This window comes from Epinephelus lanceolatus, chromosome 14 (genome assembly GCF_041903045.1).
Source record: "Epinephelus lanceolatus isolate andai-2023 chromosome 14, ASM4190304v1, whole genome shotgun sequence".
Taxonomy (NCBI): domain Eukaryota; kingdom Metazoa; phylum Chordata; class Actinopteri; order Perciformes; family Serranidae; genus Epinephelus; species Epinephelus lanceolatus.
In genome coordinates, this window is record NC_135747.1 from 23,011,811 (window position 1) to 23,038,204 (window position 26,394).

A 26,394-nucleotide genomic window follows, 5' to 3' on the forward strand; every position below is an offset into this window, starting at 1 on the left:
CATTCAGCACAAGGTCATGGATATTTCATTTCCATTTTTCTTTAAGATTTGGCCGGCCAGTTTTTTTTCAATGTTTTTATTGGTATTTTTTATTTACATACACATTAGAACAATAGACACAGACTGACTCATTCATACCCACACAATCACATTCACTTTGCATCAGTTTGAATTAAAATATACAATTGTAGAGCTGTACCAATAAGTACACATCCATGTCGAAGCAAATAAATACAGCTTTCACATTCTTGGTTCTTGTTTCCATTCAGGTAAAGTTTAAGTTTCCTGCTTCTCCATAATGTTCATATATGGTTCCCAGAGATGAAAATGTCCTTTTGCTTGCCTTTAGCAATGTATGTTAGCCTTTCCAAGCCAATACAGTTTGCTAGTTCTCAAACCCACATTTGTAATGAAGGTGTATCCATACTTCTCCAACACAGAGCTACAACCCTCCGGGATACACTGACCTTTTAGTTCACTACCCTGACCCACAATATTTTATGTTAAGAAGACACAGTAATATTAAAGATATCCTAACTATTTACCAGTTACTACTCAGCAAACCTATTGACAGACTCTGAGTAATATAATTAAAATGACACCGCTTATTTGCTGTCATTTTGATGCAATCACAACATTCATTGAACAAACAAAGAACTTTATTCTGTCTAACAATCACCATTTTGTTTTAAAGAATTATGTCATGTTGCTTTAAACTAAACTACTTTAATCCATGTTTACCATTCACAGTTTTCTTTACATATACCTGAACCCAACAATGCAATGTAATGGCTGCTGTCAAAATACACTTTATCTCCTTTTTAATTCAGTTCAGTTAATGTAAAAGTATATCGTTTTTAATCAGCTGGTCCATATGCAAATTATTTTACCATTTCATTGTGAATGTGAAATATTGTAATAGTGAACAGTAATTGTCTCTTCAGAACAGGGATGTTTTATCACAGGTTTGAGGTGTTCAGTTTGCACACATCTCTAAGCTTCTATAATGACCCGTATCATAATGGGGAACATAAACAAAAGCATTCACTCAGTGATGGATGCACATTTAAGACAACCACACTTTACAGTAATTTCCGCAACTTACAAGTGTTGCTGCAGCGTATGGGAACACCATGAATGGATGTCATTCATCACAGAGCACAGTGACAGTGTGGATTTTGCCAAGCCATCATTCAGTGTAACATTCCTTTGTGTCAGAGAGTCTCTCTCACTCTAATTACTTCTTGCCTGGAGCTTTGCAATACAAAGCTTCTTCACCTCAACCACAGCAGGCAGCCATGAATCCTCAGCCAGTCCGCACAGGACCAGCGGCATCACTACACCAGGAGGAGTACGCTAAAAGGTCACCTCCACTAGTGAATGGTCATTTTTAGGGTGGGGAAGGTGAAGTACCACCTACGGCTTCCAGTTATTAAGAAATATTGCATGTCACTCACCCACTGGTTCCAGCCCCCTTTTCACGAGAGCATAATGAAATGAAACAAATCACAATGGCCCACAAAAGGTAAATAGTGCACCGAATATGGCCGAGGTTTCATTTGAAAATACTGTGATAATCCATTGTTTCTTAATTAAAACAACGGGGTTTAATTTTCTAGCACCATTGCTTAGTGATTTTATAATCCCCGTAGAAAATCCCTGACCCTTAATCCTTTTGTCCTCAGGCACGGTCATTTAAAGTCTGGGTGGAGACCAGAGGTGACCAGGCCTTTGCCATTAGGCCTCTAAACTTTAAAACGCCCCTATATCTGTGGAATTTATGCTGGAATCAGTGCCACTTTTTATATCACCTCTTAAAAATGGCTGTCATTCCACTTTTATTGTTGCAATTTTCTGACTTAAATACCAGATGTAAAATGAGTGAGATTTAAAAAAAAAACTGTTGATTCTATTATCAGACTGTATTTATAGCTATCCCACTCATCTCTGCTCGCTAAAGATGGAACAAGCTGCTTAAAACAATATTATCCAAGGCTCACCTCACAAAACTCAGTCTCATACATCATCACATGCATTTCATCCTCTCACAGTAAATACTGTGAGATAATAAGCAGAATTAAGCAGCTAATCTATCTATTATCTGGCAGTTAAAATGTTCTGTAACTCATCAATAAAAACAAGCAAAACACACAATATGATAAGTCTATGATGTTTAAGAATGAGTTTCCACTAATAAACTTTTATATCTACAATCCTCTTTACTTGATACACAACAACTGTTGAAAACACACCCTGGTTCCCCTGCCCTGAGGGCAGAGCGGGAGTCTTGGCATGGCTCAGTGGGATCTGGTCTGTGGGTGCCTCCTTATAAAGGAGGAGTTCCTGTTTCGAGGTCTCTCACTCTCTGCTCCACAGAATGACTGACACTGCTGCTGCTGTTCAATCAATGAGCTAACTGGAGCTCATTGTGCAATCCGGTCCTCTGCTGGTCCTGCTACCTTTTTCAAATCTGCATTTTGGGCTGCTTTTGAAATATTAGAAATTGCTGCATATCTAAAGGAGGTTGGACTGTAAGTTGATGTGAAGACAATTGCTCAGTTGTTTTAAGGATATACTCCACTTTAACAACAAATGTTTTGAAACTTAGCAGATAAAATATTTGGATGCAAAAACTTTTGCACCCTGATTTGATGTAGAAACTACTTTTGTGGACAGTAAAATTGATTTTGATTTTTGTTGTTGCTTTTTTTCTCCACAGCTGGGACAAGGATGTTCCCCTCCTCTACACTGGTGCTGCTGGTCACAGCACTGACCAGCATCTGGGCCCAAGACTTATATCAAGAGAGGAAAAGTAACAAGAAATTTAGGGTCAAACTTCAGGCTGCAAATATTCATGACGGACAAGGTAGGATTAGCAATGACTGAAAAATAAATGAATGAAAATACTTTTATTCTTATTCTAAAAACAGTATTTGGTGCAGTAAATTCAGCATCATGTTGCCTCGCTATTGTATTCATGAACTGCACATGTCTCACTAGTCTGCAGCATTGTGTGAAGATTTACAGATTGGTAAAAGAAAAAAGCATCAACTTAAATCAAAATGAAATCAGTCAGTAAACGGAACACTTTAAAAGCATGTTATATTGTCAATAGCAAGTTCTTCATCCTGTTTTGTGTGCACACAGCCATCCTAGATGAGGACTGTAGCTTGGAGCTCTCCTTCCTTCTGGACAGCTCCGAGAGCGCCAAGGACAATCATGAGCAGGAAAAACAGTTCACCATGAATGTGGTGGACAGACTCCAGGGGGCACGGCTGCAGACCGCCCGCAGCTTGAGCTTCAGAGTAGCTCTGTTGCAATACAGCAGTCATGTTATCACAGAGCAAACCTTCAGAGACTGGAAAGGCACAGAGAACTTCAAAACCCGTATAGCTCCCATCATCTACATCGGGCATGGCACCTACACCACCTATGCCATCACCAACATGACCAGGATCTACCTGGAGGAATCCAGCCCTGGCAGCATCAAAGTAGCCGTGCTACTCACTGATGGTATTTCCCACCCGAGGAACCCTGACATTTTCTCTGCTGTTGCTGATGCCAAGAACCAGGGCATCAAATTCTTCTCTTTGGGTATCACTCGGACGGCCAATGAGCCAGCCAATGTAGCCCAGCTCCGCCTACTCGCCAGCTCCCCGGCCTCCCGCTTCCTCCATAATTTACAGGATGAAGACATTGTTGAAAAAATCGTCACTGAGATTGTGAGTATAACACCCCATCTTTCAGCAGACACCACTGAGAAGAAAAGTGATGTATTTGCTTTGAACAGGGATCTTTTCACAGTTGACACATGGACGGGCTTGTTCAGGTATTCATATAGAGATGGAATGATGACAATGCTCTGGAGAAACAAATGAAAGAATGTCTAAGACAGCTCTGGATTTGAAGCTTTTTACACAGCTTTACAGAAATACTGTCTGTCATCTGCATGATCCCCCAGGATTCCTAGAATTTCTATATACAGTAACACATGACTTGAATTTAGTCATCTATTCATAACACCGTCACTATAACTCATCATCCCAAAGAGCTTAAGAAGAAGTTGTTCTGAATGTTTTATTCAGGAATTTTATGTCTACATCAGTTTTTCTTCTTTCACGTTCAAGTGCCTACACAAAAGGTGAGGACTCAAGTCACAGGACATGGACTTGAGTTAAAATCGAATCACAAATTTGATGAATTTAGACTCGACTTGACAGGGCGAAACAGTGGTACAGTGATTAGCATTGTCACTTCACAGCAAGAGGGTTCCTGAGGTGGGGCGTTCATACTCAGGGTGGGGGAGCCCTTCTGTGTGGAATTTGCATGTTCTCAGCTTGGCTTTTCTCCAGGTTCTCCGGTTTCCTCCCACAGACGAAGATACTCAAGTTAAATTAACTGGTGACTCTAAATTGGCTGTAGGTGTGAATGGTTTTCTGTCTCTATGTGACAGCTCTGCAATAGTCTGGCAGCCTGTCCAGGGTGCACCCTGACTCTCACCCAATATCAGCTGGTATAGGCTCTAGCCCCTCTGTGACCCCCAACATGATAAGCGGTTACAGAAAATTAATGAATTGACAAAATCAAATAAGATTTGCAACTTTACAGACTTGAGCCTTTTGACTTATATATACTTGATACCTTACCTACCAACTTTTGAGAAAACTTGTTTAAGCATATTAATACAGAATTTTAATTATTTATTTTTTTAAATTAATTATTTATTTTATTATTTTATTCCTGACTTTGTAGATTAGATACAGTATTACTCTGTTGTTAAAATTACATAACATTTGCTGAGAGGACTTGTGACTTGTTAAGGACTCCACACTCAAAGTTTAGGATTTAGGACTTAACTCGGGACTGTCTTGATTCAGGACTTAAGTGCAAAGACTTAAGACTTACTTGTGACTTGGAAATCACTGAGCACGTTTACATGCGCACAATAATCAGATAACTGGGAATAATCAGGTAATGGTAATAATCCGATTTGACGCATTTACATGCACTTCAATAATCTGATAATCAGAAAAACCTGGTTTACATGATTCAGTCCTTCAGTTGGATTTCTCCTCAAGTACATGACATAAAACTCAAACTTCCTGTTACAGTAGGTACTCATATCCTTGAAAAACCTCGAAAAGTACGCAAGTCATATATTTCCAAAATAAAGCACTCATCATGCTGACAGCTTATATTCTTACAGTACTGTTTGTTTTTATCATTAACAAATACATGTGAGAGCATTCTAATGTGTAGTTTATCAATGTGGAGCCAATTTTACATACTTTGGGTAGATTCGTAGTAAAAGTACTGCAAAGTGCAATATACAAGTGTATTGTATATAAACTTGTCACACAAAGTACCTAACATATAAGTAAGATAAAATAAAAGTGACAATTTAAACACTGAGAATATAAAAATATATTATTTTATGTAAAATCTTTATCTGAAAGGAAACAAAAGCTGTCAGATTAACGTAGTGGAGTAGAAAGTACAATATTTCCCTCTAAAATATAGTGGAGTGGGAGTCTAAAATAGCAAAACCCAAAAGAAACCAGATTAAAGGGTATACATGCACCGAATAATCTGACTATTGGGGAAAAAGCTAGGTGTGTTTATCTGATTTCTCATAATCAGATAATGGCTTTTATCTGATAAAGCCTATCGGATTATGCTGTTTACATGACCACTTGAATAATCAGGTAACTCCAGAAATCAGATAATGATCGGTTTATTAGTGTGCATGTAACCGCGCTCCAGTGACTTGGTCCCACCTCTAACCTTTGTTTCTATTAGATAGTTTTACAGACATGTATTTTGGGACATTAAATTATCAGAACTAATCTGCATCACTAAGCAACAACTTAACAAATCTCATTACGGACTGCAATATTGGTATAATACAGATTCAATCAGATATTCACCATCTTTTGTTTTCTTTGCAGACTGGCTTGGCTGATGAAGGAGTAAGTATCATTACAATCGGAAAATCTTTTGACATTCAATAATGTGTAATTCGGTGAGGGGGTGTAGAATTAGATTCATGTCAGCTTAGCAAACATGTCTCTTTTTCTGAAGTGCCCTCTGGCTCAGAGATGTGCTTGTGAGAAAGGAGAGAGGGGACCAAGCGGGCCTGCGGTGAGTATTTAGCCTCAAACTTCTCATAATTTCCCACAAGTAAGGTGCAGTTTCCTTTGAAGTGAGAAGAAGGGATTTTCCTGAAATCTTGTGCAGAGAGATCTGAAGTGATCCTGATATTTTAAAGAATGGTAATTGTGCATTTTTGAACCATCAGGATAATTACTTGCTCTTTTTTCCTGAGCGTTGCTTGCAAACATTTGCACAAGGAGAGTAAACTGACAGGTGGTCCTGTACCACATTCTAATAGCAAACCTATGGCAACAGGAGAAGATAATCAAAGGCTGTGGTCTGCTGTTCACAGAGAAATATGTTTGTTGTGCCCAGTCTCAGCCAGTTATTGTGCATTTCTCATGTAACATAAGATGTCCCCATGGAAACCAGAGGCACCACGTTTAGAGCACCACTTCCTATAAAACTGGACCTTTGGCCACCATTAATCTCACACCCCTCCTGCCACGGTCAGTTACACAAGGATAGAGGAACTGTACTAAGGAGCACCAGATATTACACATCATTTCAGAGTAATGCTAGACTCCTACACACACATTTTCAATCATATGCAAACTTCCCCCCAAGCCCCTCTCTCTCCTCCCAGATAATCTACAGCTCAGGTAATGTCAAGCTTTCCAGTGACCTGGCAGATAATCATGCTGCTGACAGACAGCTGCATGGCCATTAACCAGGTGCTTTCTCCTCTGAGAGATTCTTCAAATTCTTACACTCAGACAAGGAGGATCTCATAATTGCTTTCATTAGTTTAATGGCCACAAACTAGTGATTTCTGGTGGGTAGCAATTGACACACGCTGTCCAGGTGCAACTCGTGACGATGACCCCTGGCCCTGTGGACAAGACGCCTCATGCCCACCTATGGCTTCAAGTGTCTTACAGCCCTCACACGCATGTCTGTAACACACATTTAGACATGAGTCCAATTACACTTTTCCATCTGTCTTTCTCAAACAATGCCTGCCTTGAAACAAACAAACCCTTACACTTTCACTTTGGTCAAGGTAACATTTAATTTCTGGTTATGGGTCACAGCCCTGTTTGTCTTTAGTGATTTTAAGGCGCACACCAAGAGGTGAGCAAAATGTCAGTGGAAGAAATTAGTCAACTTAAGCCTGACTTTGTTTCATTCCTCAGGGGAAAAAAGGTCGCCCTGGAGAAGATGGAGCCCCGGGGTTTAAAGGGCAAAAGGTGCGTGTACTATGAATTTCTTAGCCGGAGGGGCTCTTTCAAGTGTTATAAAACAGCCGAGCCAATTTAAAATTCTGTTTGAGTTTTGAAAGACATTGTCAGGAGTAAATTGTTAAGTATTTGGCAAAACTTAAAAAAAAAAAAAAAAAAAATCATGTTTATAATAGTAGTAAACAATGGCTCATTTGGCTCAATGGCTCAATTGTGAATTCTTATCTATGATTATAATATGTATCCTAGTGATTTGTAACAGATATGCCAATTTTAGTAATATTCTTAATTAATTATATATTTGTATTTTATTATTAAGACATACAGTATTTAGCCTATATAATAAAACATTACCTGCTTTACTGCATATGGAACTTTTGAGGTCATGAGGATAAAGAAGTTGTCATTATTGTCACTGTACAAGTACGAGATTCATTTCGCATCTGCATATTGATGCTATGATAAATAAGGTGAAAAAAATACAAGCAAAAGTAGCTGTGAGGTAGCAGTAACATTATAAACAGTATTGGGCAGTATTAAATTGTGCAAATAGCCCAGTTTTGCAAAGCAGCATCAATACCAGAACAGTTCAAACAGAATACACAGTGTAAAAATCACAGTATGGGTAAGTGTATCATTAACAATGAATACATAATTTAGTATCTATTCAACGGGTAAGTATTAGGATGTACGCAAAAAACAAACTCTGTAGTGCTCTTGAAGAAATAAGGGTCTGAAATCTTCATATTTGTACTAAAATCAAACTCACTGACATTATTATCTGATTACAAACGTATTTATCCAGCACAGTTTCTGCTAACACTAGTAGCTTTTGTTTTTTTTCCCTCATCACCCATTTCTAGTGGAGTACCAGAAGGTTTCATTTTAGGCCCTCTTTTTTTCTCATTTTGTTCCCATTGGGCATTATTATTATAAAACACTTATCACTGTCACACTGACGATAAGTAGATGCACCTCCCCTTGAAATCTGTGACATCTATTATTGACCAAGCCCTATAAGATTCTTTTAGAGGTGGTTGGATTGATAAAACTTCTGGCTCTGATTTCTGGCTCTTGAGCTGCAAATAGTAATTTAACAAACATTTTTTGGCCCCTGTCCTCAAGTCAGTGCCAGATATTTATATTGACATGCTTTTATTTCTTGACACCTTAACTGTTGTACACAGTGTATATGTAAGTTAGTCAGTCAGCCTTGGCAGCCTGTATCTGCACCTAGACGATAGTTTACCCTCACATCCCTTTTATCTGCATTTTTATATTCTAGCCAATACCTTAGTTTTTATGCCTACATAGTTATTAATGTTACTATATGGCTTTTTATATTCTGTCTATTTTATTGCTTGTGTTTATGTTCACGTGCTTTTGTATTTGTTGTTTTTTTCTCTATATCGTAAATAATACTGGCTGATCATGAAACACTAATGTTGAATTAGAATATGATTATTAAATTATGAATAATCTTAAACAACTAAGTTATTCGACATCAGCTCATTATTTAACTCATATTCCTTCTATGTTTTGGAGCTTAAACACTTTCATTTTGAAATGTGTCTTCAGTCCATTAATGTTGTTGTTTCAGTAGGTAGGACTTTAGTTAAATGGAAGATGTTTTTTTTTTTCATTCTTTTTGTTTCTCTTCTAAACCTGTTTATACCTGCAATATCAGACTGTTTTTCTGTCTTGAGGTGTTTGCTTTAAAGTAGTTGTAACTTGTATTGATATAATAAATCTCTCTGTCACATCAGGGTGAAGCAGGATTAAGTGGTCTACCTGGGCGAGAGGGTGCTGAGGTAAATGTCACCATTCATGAACAAAATTAAGACACTATTAATTATTGTCTCTGTGGTTTGTTTATGTCTGTGTTTGTTTTGTCTCATTAATTTTGCTCGCAGGGAAAACCAGGTTACAAAGGAGAGAAGGTATGTGATTTAGACAAATGATAATGATAACCTGTTAGTTTGTTGGAAACAATGCAAGCCTGTGCAGTACTTGTCTTTTCTACACAGGGTGAGAGGGGTGAGTGTGGCACTCCAGGAATCAAAGGAGACAGGGTACAACAGCACTGTTGACACCACAAATACTGAATATTATGTTTCCACTTTAAAATTCCTGCTTACTGTACATGCTGTGTTTAGTCTCATGGTCTTTCTCCTACTTGTTTGATGTGCTTCAGGGTCCTGAGGGTCCAGCTGGAACAAGAGGACTTAGAGGTCTGCAGGTCAGTAATATTTCAGTAGTAAAATATGCCAATCATGTATTTTTACAGCTTGTCTTTGGTAGTTAACACATGATATTGTTTTAACAAACAAACAAGAAACAGAAGAGATGTGTTTATCTTAAGACAGAGATAGTCAGGTATGACATTCTAGACAAATACATAGGTGTGTATTGTTAAAAGCACTCACTGGACTGCTGTATGTGTAAGTAAAATTTTAAAAGGAAACACTCTTTTACTACAGAAAATAGCCGCAGAAATCACCATATCATGTCAAACACCCATGCACACCGACATATCTTAATTTTTATGGATGTTTCTTTATTAATAACTGTACTGTATGTTGTTTCTGCGCAGGGGTTACCAGGACCACATGGAGACCTTGGCCCAGAGGGTCCTCAGGGAAAGCAGGTCAGCCCCTTTTAGAGCAACTTTTACTTACCTCATCATGGACATCTGCTGTGACCTTTACATTTCCTTTATGATTAGCTTAAACTAGAGGTTAGAGCTTTACCACCCCAGTCTTTACTGTGCAGCACATGGGGCCTGTTTGTCTGCTAATAAACATGTGTGAACACAATGAGTCAAAGTCTTCCCCATCATTACTGTTATTCACCTGCGTAGGGATGAGCCATCAGCAAAAAATCTCACTACAGGTTCATCTAATGTTCTCCTTGTATCCTGTTTCTAAATACAGACTAGGAAGTGCCTACAGCATTGTCAGCTACTCAAACAAGACCTGCAATTAATAACATACAAGGAAAGTCGGTGTATGCTCAGTGTCTCGCCATGTAGGGACATGTACTGTAGGAAGCATTTGTGAAGATAAACAGGACTCCTAGTGGGTCCCTATGTAGTATAATGTGTGTATATGTCCCTAAAAGACTGTAGGACCTTCTTTTTCACATATTAATTTTATATGTATATACTGCTACACAAAATACATATTTAAATGTGCAACTTAAGTGTGCCTCTTACTCCACAGTCCTCACAATCAAATGACCATGATTGAAAAAGTAAACTGTCACTCTAAAGTTAATCACTAAGGTTAAAGTAAAATGTAGTAACATGTACATATTCTGTTAAAACAAGCAGAATTATTAAATTGCGGCTATTTGGATTTTCTCCTTTAGTTTTTCAATAAAAGTTACTTTAAGACCAAGCTATTTTTTTTGTAATTTATTTCAGCTTTGATGTAGTAAAAAGCCTCCAGCAGTTCTTTGTTAATTTGACACACTGTTGTTTGGGGTTTCTTGAACTGTGAGACACAACTGGAGCTCTTATCTGTCCTGACCTGCAGGATGAGATCAAATATCTCATTCACTACAAAGAAGATTACAGCATTATTTTCAGCTTCAAAGCAGCATCTTATCTGCGTGTGTGCATGTGTGTGTGTTTGTAGGTGTGTATGTGTATTCTTGTATATATAGTACAATCAAATTCAGTTCTGGGTTTGGTAATACTTCTCAGGGGTGCAACTTAGTGTTTATTTGATAAATGAAAGACACCAAAAGTTTGAAAATAGAGAGCTTAAAGAGACAGAAAAGTCATGTCCTTTTGTCATATTATGCATGCTTTAAGCGCCACTTCACATTAGTGTTGCATGTAATTGCTGTATGTTTGTCATCACAGGGTGAACGTGGCCCACCTGGCCCTCCAGGAATTCAGGGGGAAACTGGTGTTGGACTTCCTGGACCCAAAGTAAATAGTGTTATGATTTCTCTTCTGAATATCTCCCTATACTTTCTAATTGCATGTCTTTGGGTTTTTCCTTATTAAATAAAGTTAATTTATAAATCTGCAGGGTGACATCGGATTCCAGGGCCGACCAGGTCCTCCTGGCCCCCATGGTTTGGGTGAACCTGGCCTTCCTGTAAGTTAAGAAGAAACAGAGTCTGTTCTGTCCTGAAGTGTTTGATGTGTCTGTGTCTGTGATTTATATACAGTACAGGCCAAAAGTTTGGACACACCTTCTCATTCAATGTGTTTTCTTTATTTCCATGACTATTTACATTGTAGATTCTCACTGAAGGCATCAAAACTATGAATGAACACATGTGGAGTTATGTACTTAACAAAAAAAGGTGAAATAACTGAAAACATGCTTTATATTCTAGTTTCTTCAAAATAGCCACCCTTTGCTCTGATTACTGCTTTGCACACTCTTGGCATTCTCTCCATGAGCTTCAAGAGGTAGTCACCTGAAATGGTTTCCACTTCACAGGTGTGCCTTATCTGGGTTAATTAGTGGAATTTCTTGCTTTATCAATGGGGTTGGGACCATCAGTTGTGTTGTGCAGAAGTCAGGTTAATACACAGCCGACAGCCCTATTGGACAACTGTTAAAATTCATATTATGGCAAGAACCAATCAGCTAACTAAAGAAAAACGAGTGGCCATCATTACTTTAAGAAATGAAGGTCAGTCAGTCTGGAAAATTGCAAAAACTTTAAATGTGTCCCCAAGTGGAGTCGCAAAAACCATCAAGCGCTACAACAAAACTGGCACACATGAGGACCGACCCAGGAAAGGAAGACCAAGAGTCACCTCTGCTTCTGAGGATAAGTTCATCCGAGTCACCAGCCTCAGAAATGGCAAGTTAACAGCAGCTCAGATCAGAGACCAGATGAATGCCACACAGAGTTCTAGCAGCAGACCCATCTCTAGAACAACTGTTAAGAGGAGACTGCGCGAATCAGGCCTTCATGGTCAAAGAGCTGCTAGGAAACCACTGCTAAGGAGAGGCAACAAGCAGAAGAGATTTGTTTGGGCCAAGAAACAGAAGGAATGGACATTAGACCAGTGGAAATCTGTGCTTTGGTCTGATGAGTCCAAATTTGAGATCTTTGGTTCCAACCGCCGTGTCTTTGTGAGACGCAGAAAAGGTGAACGGATGGATTCCACATGCCTGGTTCCCACTGTGAAGCATGGAGGAGGAGGTGTGATGGTGTGGGGGTGTTTTGCTGGTGACACTGTTGGGGATTTATTCAAAATTGAAGGCACACTGAACCAGCATGGCTACCACAGCATCCTGCAGCGACATGCCATCCCATCCGGTTTGCATTTAGTTGGACGATCATTTATTTTTCAACAGGACAATGACCCCAAACACACCTCCAGGCTGTGTAAGGGCTATTTGACCAAGAAGGAGAGTGATGGAGTGCTGCGGCAGATGACCTGGCCTCCACAGTCACCGGACCTGAACCCAATCGAGATGGTTTGGGGTGAGCTGGACCGCAGAGTGAAGGCAAAGGGGCCAACAAGTGCTAAACACCTCTGGGAACTCCTTCAAGACTGTTGGAAAACCATTTCAGGTGACTACCTCTTGAAGCTCATGGAGAGAATGCCAAGAGTGTGCAAAGCAGTAATCAGAGCAAAGGGTGGCTATTTTGAAGAAACTAGAATATAAAACATGTTTTCAGTTATTTCACCTTTTTTTGTTAAGTACATAACTCCACATGTGTTCATTCATAGTTTTGATGCCTTCAGTGAGAATCTACAATGTAAATAGTCATGAAAATAAAGAAAACGCATTGAATGAGAAGGTGTGTCCAAACTTTTGGCCTGTACTGTATGTGTGTTGTTTATAAGCAGTTGTGATCTAAGAAAGCCCACATAGGTGCTTTGACCTGAACCTGGGTGACATATTGTACACTCTGTTTACAGGGACCTCAAGGACCACAAGGTGTTGCAGGGGAAAAAGGACCCCAGGGCGAGGGGTTTCCTGGACCAAAGGTATTATTTTGAGTCTATAAACAGAGAACTCATCAAAACAATGATAACATTATCTAGATCAAAACTGGAACATACCACAACAATTTGCTAAAGTTCTCCATAGGGTAGACGAGAGAGACACAAGATGTTCTTCCAAAACAAAAACAAAAACTGACAAAGTCACACCTGACACATCTGGTGTGTGGGATTTAGTGGCATCTAGTGGTGAGGTTGCATAACTGAAACTTCTGGTCAGGTTCTGGGCTACTGTAGAACAACATGGCAGACTTCATAGGAGAGGCCTGCTCGTATATAGATCAAAACAGCTCATTCTAAGGTAATGAAAACAAAACAGTTCTTATTTTCAGGTGATTACAAACTAATGAAAACCAGGCTATGAATATTATATTCCATATCTGTTGATAGATGCCCCTAAATCCTACACACTCGAACTATAAAGGTATACTATGCAGGAATTGTCGGTTAATATTTGTAGACAGTACCACCAGTGAAAGTGAAAGCCAACCCCACATTCACTCGCTTGGTGTTACACTTCGCCTGCGCCTTTTATAAAGTACCAGCCTCACCTGTTCGCTGTCTTCAGGATTGTCCCAAACACAGCAAAATAAGAAGAAAGTAAGAATATACAGGCAACGAGCAGAGTCTCTGCAGATAAATATACCACAGCACACTCGTTTTATATAGGAAAATCCCAAATGGTATATTTTGATTAACACATGAGTTACAGATGAATTAAATAACGATGAGTCATTTGTTGATCGAGTAGAGCTCGTCAACAGTGGTCTACAGGGACACTAGTAAGATGGAGATTTCAGTCAAATAGAAAACACAGATTTCCACTGAAGTCTACATTAGAAATACCAAGGTGAGCGAAGAACCCCCTATCCCCTGCATCAAAGCACATGCAAAGCACTTAACCCCCATAAAGCTGCTCAACATGTGGAGCTGCATAAATCTCTTACACATTGCTGAAGGGAAAGAATTTAAACCCTGAATTAAGCAGAAATTTGATTTAAAGAAGTCAGTAACTGGGGCATTGGTAGCGTAGTGGATAGTGCCGGCGCCCCACGTACAGAGGCGATGCCTCGCTGCAGCAGTCGCAGGTTCGATTCTGGCTTGCAACCCTTTGCTGCATGTCATCCCCCCACTCTCTCTCTCTCTCTCTCTCTCTCTCTCTCTCTCTCTCTCTCTCTCTCTCTCCCATTTCACACTGTCCTGTCAATTAAAGGCAAAAAGCCCAAAAAATAATCTTTAAAGAAGTCAGTAAACTTGTTGCACTTTAACAGTCTCTTATGTTATGGATCAATTATATGATGGGTGGCATATTCACTATGATTAATAGCTGACAGGAAACATTGGGAGAGAGCAGTGGTTATGACTTGCAACAACTCTTCCAAGCTGGAAATGAACCAATCCTTTGATTTTGTCTTTGGCTTCAAGCCCTACTCATCTGTCAGCAAAATCAAAGGTTAATTCTATTGAGTGCTATAAACATGCCTCATTTGATATCAGTATAAAATAAGGTCCTGCAGACATTCTTTAACTGATGAGCAGAATGCAATTTCTAAAAGCAAAATACATTTTCACTATTTACCAGTAACTAACAAGTTCATAACCTACTTGCAAAAACACCGCAAGGATCAGTTACTAGATCCCCACAAAACATAAATTCTAGTAAATAAGGCACATAATGTGTACTGTTTTGCAGTTCATGGCCTGCATCTGTCAAAACCAGATCCCCCATCTGTTCCATCTGACTGACTCACAACTCAGGTGTTCACTCTAGCAGTACTCCTCACTCTGTTGTTGATGTGTTAAGCTTGTAAAAACAGTACCCCCTCACCCCCATGCTGCTACATGCTGCCCTATGGGACACATGCTTTACAGTAAACTCTGCAAATACCCCATTCAAAAGGAGAAAGCTGGGATTCAACCAAAGGGTTGACAAGACATGCAGGACTGGGTACAATTGTATATGGCTTCAAATATAAATTATGCATGGAGATTATTATTGACTTGACAGCAGCATGTCTTACTGTGCAGCAGGACAGAAAACCCCTAACCACAATGAAGTGAGATTAAGGAATGATATCCATTAAGAGTAAAAAGAATTGCATCAATACTCTCACAAGACAGAACGTGCAGGTTCAGTTGATGATTGGGGGGGGGGCATATTTATGTGGCGCATTCTCTGTAAAGAAATTTATGTACGCTTTTATTTGTTTAATAAAGCTCTTAGAAAATGAACACTGGAAATGTCCTCAAGCAACAACACATCTGTTTTGCCTGTGCCAGACCTCCTAGCTGTTATATTTTATTTCACTGCTGACTTCTAACTCTTGTAAAAAGGGATTCGAGTGCTTCTGTCAGAGGTGCTCCAACCCTCTCCTCTCTCTACACACACACACATACACACACTCACATTAAGTAAGTATATAGTATCAGGTGTGCATTTCATTACTCTTCGATGTTGCTCAGGCTGCTGTTCAGCAACTGGTTCACTTCATGATTCACTGCCACTGGGAAAAAGTTTCCATTCTTTGTACAAAGGATCATTTTGTATCAATCACAAGAGGATAACAGGAGCCAACATGCTCTTCCTCCATAGTCTCGTTACTGAGAACAATGCAGACTTGGCTGTGATCCAGAGGCAAGTGACTGTGATGTGACTGACAGATAACCTGATTTTGTTCCACAGGGGGAACGGGGGCTCGCTGGGCCGAGGGGGCCAAGGGGACAGCAGGGTCTAGGAATCAAAGGAGAAAAGGTGGATTTTAAATGTGTATACTGCAAACACACACGTCTACACAACAAATGAAATCCAATGAAATCAATAATGGAGCCCAAATGTCCTCTAGGTTTCAGGATGGCTCTTTGGAGCATTACAGGGAGGCTGCAGTCAAATAGTCTTCTTTGCTTAGAAAGGTTCCTAACTATGTGAAATTACCTCGAAGTGTCTAAATGGCAGCCATGATAACAGCTGGTTGAATTCTCTCAGTGCTAAGGAAAGGTGCTTCAGTGCCTCCTTTAGCATAGGATACAGTGGACCATCCTTTACAAAAAGAAGAGAGGTAATGTCTTCCCACAGTTCCTTGCAGTAGAAGTATTTAAAGAGACACACCATTTGGCCATTCATGAAAACAAACAATATGCATATCTTGCATAAATTTACAATTATTTTTGTAGTCATACTAATTGGGATTCATGTTAATAAATATGAGTGGAATGGATGGTAAGCATCAGCAGTCTTTGTCAGTGTGACAGCCATTTTGTTTCAATTTTGTGTCTGGTAGCCTATACTCCTTTTTTTATGTCATTTCTGATCTTGTTAATGAAGCAATATTTTTCACCAAGTTGTTGACATTTATGTAAACATTATTATGTGTGAAACAACATAATAACACATGGGGCAAAGTATCCAAGATGTACTTTTAGCAGACCATCTTTGCTGTTGTCTTATCCTAAGTCCTTATGAATTCTCCTTCACATCTTTCCTTGACCTCATGACATTTTTCATTGAGGTCAAGGAAAAGTGTTGAGGAAAAGACAGGATTTAACTTTTTTGACCGCAGCCTAACTAAAGTTATTCTTGCGTTTCTTGGCTCGTTGGCACTACCTGTTGATTAGTGGAATAGTGTTAAACCATCGACAGGAATGTGCACCATCCATGTGCATGTTTGTATAATTTATGAATTATCAGATCGCTGAGTATCGCCCAAAATTCAAATACTCTATGCATAAATTTCAGTAGAATTAAGTACCTCAAATGTGACAGTCCTGGTATAATTTGCTGTTTACACTTTTTTTCCATAAACAAGGTCAGCCATAGGTTAGAAGGTGGCAAAAAAACATGGAGATCATTGGCAGATGTGCAAAGGAGATGTTACTAGTGACAGGCATGAATAATGAGCAGAGAATTTGAAAATGTATTTAGAGGAAGGCTAACTCATGACATCAACATTTATTTTCATGTGTATTGTCAATCTAATTACCAGAATAAATAGTGGAATCTTTGCATCTGCAAAGTCACCTTGTATACATGTAATCAGAACTACATCACTTTAGAAATGCTTATACGATAGGTATGAAACGTACAAATGTAACTTAACCTTGCTTTTGCAGAAACATACAATACCAGCATTCTCCTCTGGTAACTGGGTTGGCATTGTTGTTCTGTACAGTTTGTAACGGGAAAATTATTAGACCTTGGTGGAGGTCTGCAATATGTTGGGGGCTTTATTTCTATTTTCTTTAACACCCCATTGCTACATATTTGTATATATATATATATATATATGCACATTTACAGTAACTTGCCAAGAGAGTCACTGAGAACTAATACTGTGGTGTTTTACTTCTAGGGTGACTTGGGACCTCCAGGTGTTTCAGGGCCAATTGGACTGACAGGAGTGGGCATACAGGGAGAGAAGGTTGGCACAATATCTTAATCTATATTTCCACAATGTCACACTGACATATATTTGTATACACAGAGTATTAGGACATTCTGCTCCAAAAGCCTTCTAATTTCTATTAATGCTCAGGGAGTCGAAGGTCCAAGAGGTCCACCAGGAGCCAGAGGACATCCAGGAGAAGGTTTACCTGGACCTAAGGTTTGTTAAAACACCTGCTGTATGAAAATGCAACATTGCATCTGGTTGTATGGTCAGAGAGAGCTGGTATAGTGGCTAATACTGCTGCCTCACACAGACAAGGTTCTGAATTTTAATTCCAGGTCAGGTTAGCTTTACAACTGAATACTATTCACTCACTTCATTGTGAAGCAGGACCAAACAAGTCCAGAACTTGATGGTTTATTACATTTTTCCTATAATTACTGATATCATCTTGCTGTTTCTATTTCTAGGGAGACCAAGGTTTACCGGGAGAGCAGGGAGCCACAGGAGAGCCAGGCATTGGTGAACCTGGTCCAAAGGTAAAGCAACACGTGTCCTAAACCAAACAAATCAATTTAGTTATGGTCTGAATTAACAGTGCTAATTCACTAAATCCTTAAAATATCAAATAAAACTACTCTGTTGTTACAGGGAGACCCTGGGGCAGCTGGTCTGGCTGGCGTACCTGGTCTTCCAGGAGAGGATGGAGCTCCGGGGCAGAAGGTGAATAACACTGTGCCAACTCTGTGGAAAATTTCCACTACGTATCCTGTTTTTTAGTAGCATCAAAACTCCACCTTCCTTTCCTTTGTCCATTGGTTTACAATCAAAAGTTACTTGTCACGGGTCAAAGGATTGCCTCTGTCTCATCTACCTTTCCTCTCTTAGGGCGAGGCTGGTTTACCTGGTTTAAGAGGTCCTGAGGGAGCACAAGGAATTGGCATTCAAGGGGAGAAGGTAAGTTTTGGATTATATATGCTTGTGTTGTTCAGAATTAATACAAGAACAAATTTTAATCCGATGATGTGTGTTGTAATCCTTCCCAGGGTGATCAGGGTCTGAGGGGCATCCGTGGGTTACATGGTCCTCCTGGGATCTCAGGACCCTCAGGACCAAAGGTAAGAGTTAATGGAACAAGTGTTTTATTGTGGTGTGATAGAAGCCATGATGAAGTAGTGTAAGCAGCCTCCTTCCATATATTCTATGATGAATACGTTGCTGCTGAAGATGTATGCCACACTTACCCAGAAAACAAGTCCTCTACAGTAATGCTAAAATACAGATATTAATTGGATCTTAAGTCTCTTCACTCTCATCTTTTAGGGTGAACGTGGGACACCAGGCCAGCAGGGCATACCAGGACAGCCAGGACGATCCATATCAGGGCCAAAGGTAAAAATACGTGGCACCAAGGTAGACAAGTAGCAGGCAGCCAGAAGAGCTGCCAAATAGAGTGTGATGTGATGTAATGCATTCATAATTATTGCCACCATTCAACAGTGTGACTTTACCGTCTTGTCTCCAGGGTGATGTAGGCCCCATTGGTCCCCCTGGTCCTGTTGGGGAACCAGGCCATGGATTACCTGGTCCAAAGGTAAACACTGTAATTTTTTAAAGAACATTTTCTAACCATAGTGTTCTTATCAGCATAATGTTGCTGGTATTCATCTTAAAATTTTGTTCAACCAGGGTGAACGTGGTCATTCGGGTTTATCGGGTCCAGTTGGTCCAAAAGGCGAAGGCATCCAGGGCCCTGTGGTTTGTGTTATCAGTATTTTACACAAACTAAAATCTGTAACCAGTAAGTTCTGTGCAAGCTAGTTTGATCTAATCTATGTATTTTTTTAGGGTCCTCCGGGCCTGCCAGGTTTACCAGGCGAGCCAGGCCCAGAAGGAATAGGAATTCCTGGTCCCAAGGTTTGTGTCTACATTTTGTTTTCTGTGTGTGTGTTTTTTATATGTGAATGTATATGTATTCAGCCCAGTCACCACAAGAAGGTGTTGGCTTTGTACATTTCTGCAAAGATATGTAACATTTGTACATTTCATAGGTATCATATCAATGTTTATTAAGGGACGTAATTCTGCAGTTCCATGTGTATGAGCTGACTTTGTCACTGGAAGATGGAGGAGATGGATGGCGTGACACCTGGGGAGATGGCTGCCAAGCTGCAGACCAATGCAGACCACTGTTAAAGACCAACAAACTACAAGATTGGTTGATTTTTAGGGAGACATTGGCAACATTTCCAGCAGTGATCATGTCAACAAAAGCAGATGTTTTAAGCCAAACATGATCTTTTTTTAACTTAAACATAACCACAAGATAACCACAATGCTGTGAAGTAAAGAAACATAAAGTATCAACATATCCGCTACACAATAACATACAAATGTTACATACCCGCGGTTTGCAGAAACATACAATGCCAACATTTATTCTGGTGATTGGATTTATGTATTTGGATGCTCATAGTGCATTTGATAATGTCATGTCTATTTCAGGGCGATATTGGCTTTAGAGGATTGCCAGGTTTGCCCGGCCCACCTGGAGAGGGTTTACAAGGACCCCCTGTAAGAAAGATTACTTACAAACAGCTTGATCTAATCATAAAATCTGAATCATAGCTAATAAGTACACATATTAAACATTTGACACCTTATGAGGTTTGAGGTTATACTGTGATTACGCAATATATGCAAGTTTGCAGGTTGTGTTTTTTTTTATATAAACCAGTGGTCTAATTACTTTTAAACATTTGTTTGAAGGGTAATGTTGGGAGGACAGGACCTGCAGGTCCCACTGGACCCCCAGGAGAGGGTATTCAAGGTCCAAAGGTAAATGTTACCACTGTTTTACATAAATGCTGGCTTTCAAGCGCTTACCAAGCTCTTCATGATCATGATTTGTACTTTCTTGTCCACAGCAAATAAGAGTGAAGCAACATGATGTACTTATAATAATTGGTGCTGACATGTTACCCAATAGAACTGCCTGACAAACTCGCTGCAGGACAAAACAGAACAATAATTTATGATCTGCCAAGAGTGTGGAAAGATCCCATATGATTCACTAAAATCTACAATCTAATTTCAGGGTGAGCCAGGATCTCAAGGTATGACTGGGCCTAGAGGGCCTCAAGGAGAAGGATTTCCTGGACCTAAGGTGATCGATTTGCGCTTATCTCAAAGGAGAACTCAGACACTTTTCAACATGTACCTGTTTTTGTGTATAAGTGACTCGTCCAGTATAAAGTGAGAGTGCTGCAGTTGGCAGCAGTGAAACAGGCTGCAATGTAAGCACAGGTGTGCCCCATCAATTTATGTCCATTAAATGTCCTTGTTCTTGCCACTGACAGGCTCAAATTGTCCTTATGTCTGGCTTACAACATCATGAAAAGGACTGTACAGAGAAATGTAACGTTTTTTCTGTATCTTTCGCTTGTTCCGCTTGCAACTTTTTTCAGCTTGTTGAAACCAGCCAAATATTCAGCCACAACACTGAAGATCTTTCATGTAAGAGACAGATAAACGCTCTGCTCTCTAGCAAACAAACTATTAGCGACAGTCCTCTCTCCAGCTCTCATTTGCATTTCCACCGTTTTTCTTCTGAAACAAGGAAGAAAACGGAAATCTCGAGATTTCAGAATATGACTTTTCATTAGTGAGACTGGGACGCGAAACAGAAAAGTACGTAAAAATGTTTCATTTCTCTGTAGGGCCTTTTCGGTTATGTTGTAAGTCACTCATAATAATAATCTGAGCCTGTCAGTGACAAAAAAAGCCTTTTTAATGGACATAAATGGTTACATTGTGGCTTGTTTTGCTGCTGCCAGCTGCAGCAATCTCTCAGTGTTGGACCATTTCAAAAATTGTTGTTCCTACAAGTCAATTAGACACAAAAACATGGGAAAATCTGCGCCAGGTTGAAAAATACCAGAGTTCCCCTTTAACATTTTAACATTTTATTGACGTCTAATCAACTGATCTCTGGTTGACAAATTACTCTGTAATGTTTCAGGGTGATCGTGGATCACAGGGTGAGAGAGGAATGAAAGGTACAAAAGGAGACATGGGTGATCATGGAGTCCCTGGTGAAGCAGTAAGCAAAACCAATCCTAATCCTCACTCTCCCAATAAATAATAAGACCGCCAATGTTATTTCTCAATTAAGCTGATGTTTTGGGCTGAAACAGAAATATTGTTTTCTCAAACTTTTCTCAAACTCAGGGAAGACCAGGAGCAAAAGGAGAACCAGGCCTCACAGTAAATTCATCGATTCAACTAATGTTTCAACATTCAATAAATTATAGTGATTTTGTACTAATATACTGTACATATTCTCATGTTTTTCAGAGAGAAGACATTATTAAGCTGATCAAAGAAATCTGTGGTAAGACTACAAGTCTAGCTAACCGGTATTAGTATTGATAAGTAGGTGGTATCTAAAGGGAAAGCATGTACCATCTGATATATCTATTAGTAGAGTTACTTTGAATTGACATGTGGCATGAATGTAGATCCAAAGTATAAAAAGTATAAAAGCTGTTTTGTTGTGATATGGTACTGGTTTGGTTTAGAATCTTTTGGTACCATTTTATAGCCGTTACAATGTTTAACAATATTAGTATCCATTAAGATTAATGTTTATCTAGATCTGACAAATATAAAACCAACATTTAGTCCTTTTAGCTCCAATCTGAGGTCTCATGAATAAAAAAAAGTGCGTAGGATCCATACCAAAAATGTACGTACAGACAAAAGCCAAAAATGGCGTGTGCCAAAAAATATTTGACAATTTCTACAATCAGGCTTCCATCTCACCATCTGCCTTGCCAATTTCTCTGCTAAAGATCTGCTTTAGTCCACACCAGGGCTCGGTGGAAAGCTTTCACACCAGTGTAAATGAACCGTATGAACCAGGAACATAGACCAAAGTTCTTTTTAAACTTCTTTTAAGGTGTAAAAGCACCCTTACAGCCATTTCACTGAAAACAGCAGCTTGCTGTGAGTAGAAATGATGAGAGTAAGAATGAACCAAAAAAATAAAGTTGCCAGCCATAAAATCAAAAGAGTGACCTAAAAGATGCTAAAAGACTCCATAGAGCCAGAGGGACCTGCAGAATTAGGTGATGAATCATGAATCTTTGTGGGTTCCCCACTGTGAGTGTCCCCTTTCACATTAATCATAGTTATTTAATCAGTTGTTACAATGAAAATATTGATTAGTGCAGCTCTAAAACTATCATTAGCTAAACCACAGTACAGCACAGTAATGACAGTTTTTTATTGTTTGCAGGATGTGGCATCAAGTGCAAAGAAAGACCAATGGAACTTGTGTTCGTCATCGACAGCTCAGAGAGTGTCGGCCCTGAGAACTTTGAAATCATCAAGGACTTTGTCACCAGGTTGGTGGACGGCACCACAATTGGACGCAACACCACCAGAATTGGACTGGTCCTCTACAGTCTGCATGTCCATTTGGAGTTCAACTTAGCTCGCTACATGAGCAAAGAGGACATTAAGCAGGCAATCAGAAAAATGCCTTACATGGGTGAGGGCACGTACACTGGCACCGCCATCAGAAAGGCCACTCAGGAGGCTTTCTTCAGTGCTCGGCCAGGGGTCAGAAAAGTAGCCATTGTCATCACCGATGGTCAGACTGACAAACGAGAGCCTGTCAAACTTGACATAGCAGTGAGGGAAGCTCACGCTGCAAACATTGAGATGTATGCCCTGGGGATTGTCAATTCTTCTGATCCTACGCAGGCTGAGTTCCTGCGAGAACTCAACCTCATTGCCTCGGACCCCGACAGCGAACACATGTACCTTATTGATGACTTCAATACTCTTCCAGGTGGTAATCGCAGTCAGATGTTTTAAATACCATGCCTTCAGCAGTGTGTTCATTAACATAGAGAGGTAAAATTGCTTTCAGCTGAGAGATTGGCCTAGTTTACTGATTTCTTAATTTCTTTTTTCAGCACTGGAGTCTAAACTCGCCAGCCAGTTCTGTGAAGATGAAAATGGCGCCCTCATTTACAATCACATTACAAATGGACACTGGAACGGCAACAATGGCCATGGGCATGGTATTAATGGAAACAATGGACATGGAGAGAATACCAATGGATATAATGGCCATGGCAATAATGGTTATGTTTATAGTTATGGAAACAATGGATATGGGAATACTGAAAATGGTCAAAATTTCAAAGAGGAGATCCAAAATCACAGACGCACCACCAGCCGAGGCCGTGGAGACACATTCACACTGCCCATCAGCGCCGATCCTCTCCCTGTTCAGGTCTGAAAACTCATTTGCATTGTTGCAATTAAACTCTGCAGTCATTTTCTTTACTGATAGTGCAGAATTAATTACAACACTAACACATTTTTATGTTGTCATCTTATTCCAGGTCGTGGACGATGATGAAGGTGAAGATTTAGACTTAAGAGTCCATGGGCGGGGTGGTAATACTGTAGCTGCTGTAGCTGTAGTCAACAAAACAACATTGTTATCTCCTGTGAGAGAAAGCTCCGTCTTCACTGAAGCCGTCTTGTCATCTTCTACATCGTCATCCTCGTCTGCAACATCTGTGTCAACAGTGAGCTCAGTTTCATCTTTAAATACGAATCGGTTGCAGCCCGTGGCGAATCAAGTCCTACCTGAAGGTGAGAACTGCATTCTTACTCGACTGGCCTTTTTCTCAGAGGACATTTTGATGTGAAAGGCCGTGCTTGCATTTTTTTTAATATCATTATCTTTAGATTGCAAGTGAATTATTGAATTATCTAAAAATAAGTTTTGTCATCTTGAGATAAGGAGATATCTTGAGAAAACAAGACAGTAAGGTCCGGGTATTGAACATGCTGGCTTACTGTCACACTATCATGGTTTACAGGGACACTTGAAAAGAACAGAGACAATTTTTAATATTAGTGGTACCAACCTGTGGATTTCCTACTATGATTTAGTCAAATAAGTCTGCCGTGGAAAAGGCCCATTGCCGTGAAGTACATTAATATTCTTTAAAAAACATGCATCTCACACACTATTTTTTTCATCAGAGGCCCCTGTTGTTGATCCCCGCTGTAACCTCACCTTGGACCAAGGCACCTGCCGAGATTACAGCATCCAGTGGTACTATGACAAGCAGGCCAACGCCTGTGCACAGTTTTGGTATGGAGGCTGCGGTGGAAATGACAACCGTTACGAAACAGAGGATGAATGCAAGAAGACTTGCATTCAGTCAAAAACAGGTAACTTCTGTTGGTTTTTAACGACAAATATGCACAGTCTTGTTTTATTGTTACTGTCCTAATATTATACTGTCTCGTCCCCAGCAGGATAAAAGGAGAAGAAGCTGTCAGAAAGTGGACTTTACTACTCTACAATCTGCTGATTTATTTTTACGTGATGCATTCTGTCAGTTGGGTCCAGAAAATAATTTCATGCACTTTTCTAACACTTTGGTGCTCAAACACAAATTAGTTTTTTTTTTACAAATAGTAAGTGTTAAAAAGTAAGGACCAGTAAAATCAAATACTGATAAACTGTTGACATATTGCTGTTTCCACCTAACAAATGACTTAATTAAGTAATTAACTTCTACAAAACAAACTTTATTACCACAAATATTTGACTGTCCTGCATTTCAAAAAACAACTTTTTATTGTAATTTAAGATTAACCTCTTATACCTCTATGAGCCATGTGCTACATACCTTGTGTTGGTATCATGTACTGAAATATGCTGAGTGCATTTGTGTACATTCTGTTTGTTGTTTTTACAATGTCTCCGTTCAGGTTATAACTGGCAGCTGTAATAGACATTTCTGTCTGGGTACTACTTTCAGAGGTCTACTGTGATCATTGTCATCTTGTGATGAAGACTGAGACTTCCTGCAGTCCATCCATTAAAGGCCTGTCTATTTGGGCAGTGTGTGCATATCTGAATAAATGTTTTATATGTTTTTTAATAATAAAATGGAAAATAATGGTTTGCCTGTTTTGTGTGTTTATTAATAAGCAAATTAGCTTGATTTTTGTTAAACATGGAAAGAACGCAATAACAAACAAACTTAGCAAGAAATTAGTAGAAATAGAAAATTAAAAACAAGAAAATTATTTTCAAAAAAGGTAAATACAGACAGAAAAGAAAATTACATGGAAAGAGTGCTTAAAAATTAAATGTAATAGAAAAAATAAATCAAAGTAAAATTTGTTGGACATCACTCACTCAAGTCCCCATGTTTTTTAAAGAAATCACACCAGTTTGCTCAGAGTTCAAAGGTTTAAATACTAACGAAAAGCATCTGGAAGTAGCACAAGAAAAGTGATGTCGCTCCAGGTTTCAAAGGGTGAAGTAAAATAACCCCTATCACTATTACCATTATGACAACCATCTCCTAAGTCTAACTTTAAAACCAAGGTTTTGGTTTGTCTTTTTTAATGTAAAGTACAGTTTTTCCTCTTACACATGGATTCTGCTGTATAAATTAAGTACATCTTATCTTTTCCTATCCATGTGTTTTAAACATTTAAATTGATAGTTCTCTGTAGCACACCTGTGTTTAATAGTTTACTAATTAGGAGTCCCACTGGGCTTTAATAGTTGCCATGACTTTGGACACACTAACATTTGAGGCAACAGCCATTTTCTATTACCTATCTACTATGTTAACTTCTT

At 39.3% G+C, this 26,394-nt stretch overlaps 1 protein-coding gene across 2 annotated transcripts; it reads left to right on the forward strand.

Moving 5' to 3' along the window:
• The first annotated feature begins 2,377 nt into the window (after positions 1-2,377).
• On the forward strand, positions 2,378-25,704 carry col28a2a (collagen, type XXVIII, alpha 2a). 2 transcript variants are annotated; one of them, XM_033618317.2, is made up of 36 exons: positions 2,378-2,531; positions 2,720-2,866; positions 3,148-3,722; positions 5,949-5,969; positions 6,082-6,141; positions 7,290-7,343; positions 9,101-9,145; positions 9,248-9,274; positions 9,362-9,406; positions 9,529-9,573; positions 9,928-9,981; positions 11,203-11,271; positions 11,375-11,443; positions 13,237-13,305; positions 16,004-16,072; positions 17,667-17,735; positions 17,850-17,918; positions 18,173-18,241; positions 18,354-18,425; positions 18,591-18,659; positions 18,749-18,820; positions 19,026-19,094; positions 19,228-19,296; positions 19,392-19,460; positions 19,551-19,619; positions 20,208-20,276; positions 20,472-20,540; positions 20,800-20,868; positions 21,724-21,804; positions 21,933-21,968; positions 22,059-22,095; positions 23,002-23,559; positions 23,687-24,009; positions 24,122-24,377; positions 24,774-24,965; positions 25,050-25,704. In XM_033618317.2, exons 2-36 carry the CDS (start codon positions 2,731-2,733, stop codon positions 25,055-25,057), a joined length of 3,732 nt encoding a protein of 1,243 aa, XP_033474208.2. In that variant the 5' UTR covers positions 2,378-2,531; positions 2,720-2,730; the 3' UTR covers positions 25,058-25,704. The 2 variants fall into 2 exon arrangements, with proteins under 2 accessions (XP_033474208.2, XP_033474209.2); XM_033618318.2 differs by having other exon boundaries at positions 25,053-25,704.
• Positions 25,705-26,394: the final 690 nt, after the last annotated feature.

Bases quoted from the DNA above. Each gene is read 5' to 3' on its own strand.
- col28a2a (XM_033618317.2), top strand. From the start codon at position 2,731: ATGTTCCCCTCCTCTACACTGGTGCTGCTGGTCACAGCACTGACCAGC. The intron at 5,970-6,081 runs GTAAGTATCATT...CTTTTTCTGAAG, and splicing joins CTGGCTTGGCTGATGAAGGA to TGCCCTCTGGCTCAGAGATG. The intron at 19,297-19,391 runs GTAAACACTGTA...TTGTTCAACCAG, and splicing joins ATGGATTACCTGGTCCAAAG to GGTGAACGTGGTCATTCGGG.